We start from the raw sequence: 3173 nt of genomic DNA, 5'->3' as shown, positions 1-3173 counted from the left end.
ATCAAGAATTAGTTTTCTTTAGCTGAGCTTTGTACAGCAATGTGTTGGGTCAAAGGGACTGAGAACTCATCAAGAATTGGTTTTCTTTACCTGAGCTTTGGACATCAATGTGTTGGTGAAATCTGATACAGGTGCTTTGGAGTCATTGTTTTGGACACAAATTCATTATGTAGTTAAAAGAGTTTTGTTAGGACATTTCATGGTTATGGCCTACAAAATTATTTTGAAACTTGTTACAGTGACAAAAGGTGCCACTACAACTTAAATTACCGCCTCAGAGAACTCTTTTGGCAACTGCATACTTCAGTTCTCCAGGAAATTTTCAAGACTAGTCAGTATTGTTCACCTTAACAATCTGAAGTCGTTTCTATATCAGATGAGAAAACAAATATGTTGAACCTGTTGCGGCAACATTTGTCTCCAATACAAATCCAACATGGCCACAGTAAAAGTTAGTGGCAACTATACTCGTTAATCCATGATAAATAGTATATATAAAGTCAAATTATGTCACATGGACAAGTTGTAATTCTCCTTTATATCTACTGAGAAAACAAAGTCTTTAAAATAATATTATGCTTTACCAAGTCGAAACCTGATGACAATACAACTCCATTGTTGCTACAGAATGAGCCTTTTGTAATAATTCTGATAAATCTTAAATTCAGAATATCTCCTTGTCAAGATGAAATTGCCTCAATATCCACAGAGAAAACAAATCCTACAAATTAATGAGAAAGAGTCACGTCCACATAACCTATATTTGCCTCTCTCAGAAATGAACCTCAGAAGATTGTTATGAAATTATTTGTTAAGATGACTATGTTGACTCTACCTATACTGAGAAACTGACAATGAGACCAAACTAGAACAGATGTTTTGCATGGATGTGCCAGAAAACATGTTTAGATTAACCTGCCCAGATGACAAGATTTCAATGCGTAGCCCTGAGTTCTTATTGAATACTTGTTATTATTCTTATTTAACATTGAAAGATTGAAAAAAATCCTGAAAATGGTCTAGCCTTTTCAGATTTCAAGTCTCTTTCCTGCTATTGATCACAAATATCATCATCCAAAGGAGTTAATTTTGTTGATCAAGTAACCATCCAAAATCAAGCTTTCTTTCCGTCTCCTCTCATCAACTTGCCTACAAATTCATTAATGTTCTTATCTGAGCTTCCACCTATACTAACAGCTCTATTACAAGCTTTCTCCATTAAAGTTGCATTCTTTACAATCTCTTCACTTCTTTCTCCAACTGTAACTTCTTTTATACACATCTCTAGCTCATCCCTTGTTACAAGCCCCTCTTTGTTCTTCTTAGCCTTTACTCCCACCTGCCACAACTCCTCCACAAACTTAGCATTAGTAGGCTGATCACTCCACTGTGGCATTGCTACCATTGGCACCCCTAGGCTCAAGGCCTCCAATGTTGAGTTCCAGCCACAATGTGTAACAAAGCAAGCCACAACCTGATGTGCTAGCACCTCTAGTTGATTGCACCATGGTACAACTAACCCTCTTTCTTCTGCTGAATTAATAAATTCGATTAACAACTTGTTGATGGAATCTTTTGCAACCAATAAGAAATAAATATTGCTTGCTATCAAACCACATGCAATTTCTTCAGCCTGTTTTGCTGTTATATCTGCCATGCTTCCAAATGATACATATATCACTGACTTTGGTGGTTTTGTCTCTAGCCAGCTCAAGCACTGGTCACTACTAAGCTCCCAGAGACTGGCGCCATAAGCTATGTCTCCATTGATCTGCTGATCTAGGTAGGCTGATGGCACCATCGGACCAACCATCACCAAGGGCCATAGTCCTGACATGGCCTTTACTAGCTTTTCAACAATCAATGAACAAAATGAGAAAGATTTACAACTCTACAAATACAGGTCTTACTACTTGGCATATAAAATAATAAAGCTAAAACTATAGTGTAGAATTTGATAGATTTGACTCCTAATCTTTGATTCTAAAAAAAAAAAAAAAAAAAAAAAAAAAAGGGACTAATCTTTGATCATTTCTGACTTCAATAAACGCATAAATAAAACACATGATTTCCAAATTTAAAATCTATAGTTATATATTATATACTTATCCATTGTCCAAGATTATCCTGAATTTATTGAGAAGCTCTAAATTATTTGGAAATTCCTTGGTCTTCTGATATCATCTCGTATCAAAATTAAAAAACAGGAATTCACCTATTCCATCTTCTACTTTTTCCCTCTTAACATCATTTGTTTTCTCAATTCCCATGATTGTCTATCGGTTTCAATTTATTTCTGGCAGATTATATAATAATTCTATGTCCCTGATTTATTTAACCATGCTCATATAAATCAATGTTTCCAAAATATTTTTCTTCCTGGCATCTATTCTCTTAACAATAGAAAAGAGTACCCAAAGCAAACAAACAAACAAACAAAAAAAAACCAACATACCATGGTGAGTAGTCTAGTTAAACATAAAGCTCTGTGGATGAAATATAAGAAAATGGCTTCACTTTCCAACTCTTCAGAACTGTTACAGAATACCCAATCATTTTTATCCAAACAGCCAAAGTTTTCCATGATCACTGCCAAATAAGCAGAATCACTTGAAGGCTGAGCAAGAAAACTAGGCAAGTCAGAAAGGCCAAGTGAAGGTAGTCCAGGAAAAAACACAGGCTCAGTATCTTGCTTCACTGGCAAAGTCAGCTGACCATGATCAATACGCCAGTACATGGAGCACACAGAAGCTGAGTTTGTCAAGAATACTGCTCCATAAATGCCAAATTGCCTGGCCACATCAAGAGCCCATGGAAGCAAACATGACCTTTATGGTTGCTCATTTTTTCTTGTTTTCAGGGATTGCCTTGTTTGGTGAATAGAAGACATACTTATAGGCCCTGCTGCTAGAGGTGCCTTGAACTAATTTATCATGGAAAATTATGACTGAATATTGAAAAAGTGGTTCACCCTTTTGACCGCAGTGGCCAAACTTGGTGAATGAGTTTTTAAATAGAAATGTTGATAAGGTATTTCCTTTTTATATTTCCAGGACTACATTGGAAAATTTATTAGTTTTCAAATAAACTGGAATTGGACCCACCAATTATATGTGTTAGTCAATTTAATCTGATCATAAAAGTCATTCTTAAGATTGGCCAGTTTGCTAATT

The 3173-nt window shown here is 35.5% G+C and overlaps 1 protein-coding gene across 1 annotated transcript; it reads right to left on the bottom strand.

Moving 5' to 3' along the window:
• Nucleotides 1-929: 929 nt before the first annotated feature.
• LOC115962508 (UDP-glycosyltransferase 74E2-like) lies at nucleotides 930-2918 on the bottom strand. The gene is made up of 2 exons (XM_031081354.1): nucleotides 2456-2918; nucleotides 930-1849 (listed from the first exon to the last, which is right to left on the bottom strand). The coding sequence occupies exons 1-2, from the start codon at nucleotides 2735-2737 to the stop codon at nucleotides 1115-1117; spliced, it is 1017 nt and encodes a 338-aa protein (XP_030937214.1). The 5' UTR covers nucleotides 2738-2918; the 3' UTR covers nucleotides 930-1114.
• Between the last annotated feature and the right edge of the window lie 255 nt (nucleotides 2919-3173).

The sequence above is a fragment of the Quercus lobata genome, chromosome 10 (genome assembly GCF_001633185.2).
Source record: "Quercus lobata isolate SW786 chromosome 10, ValleyOak3.0 Primary Assembly, whole genome shotgun sequence".
Classification (NCBI taxonomy): domain Eukaryota; kingdom Viridiplantae; phylum Streptophyta; class Magnoliopsida; order Fagales; family Fagaceae; genus Quercus; species Quercus lobata.
This window is presented reverse-complemented; position numbering and strand designations above follow the sequence as displayed.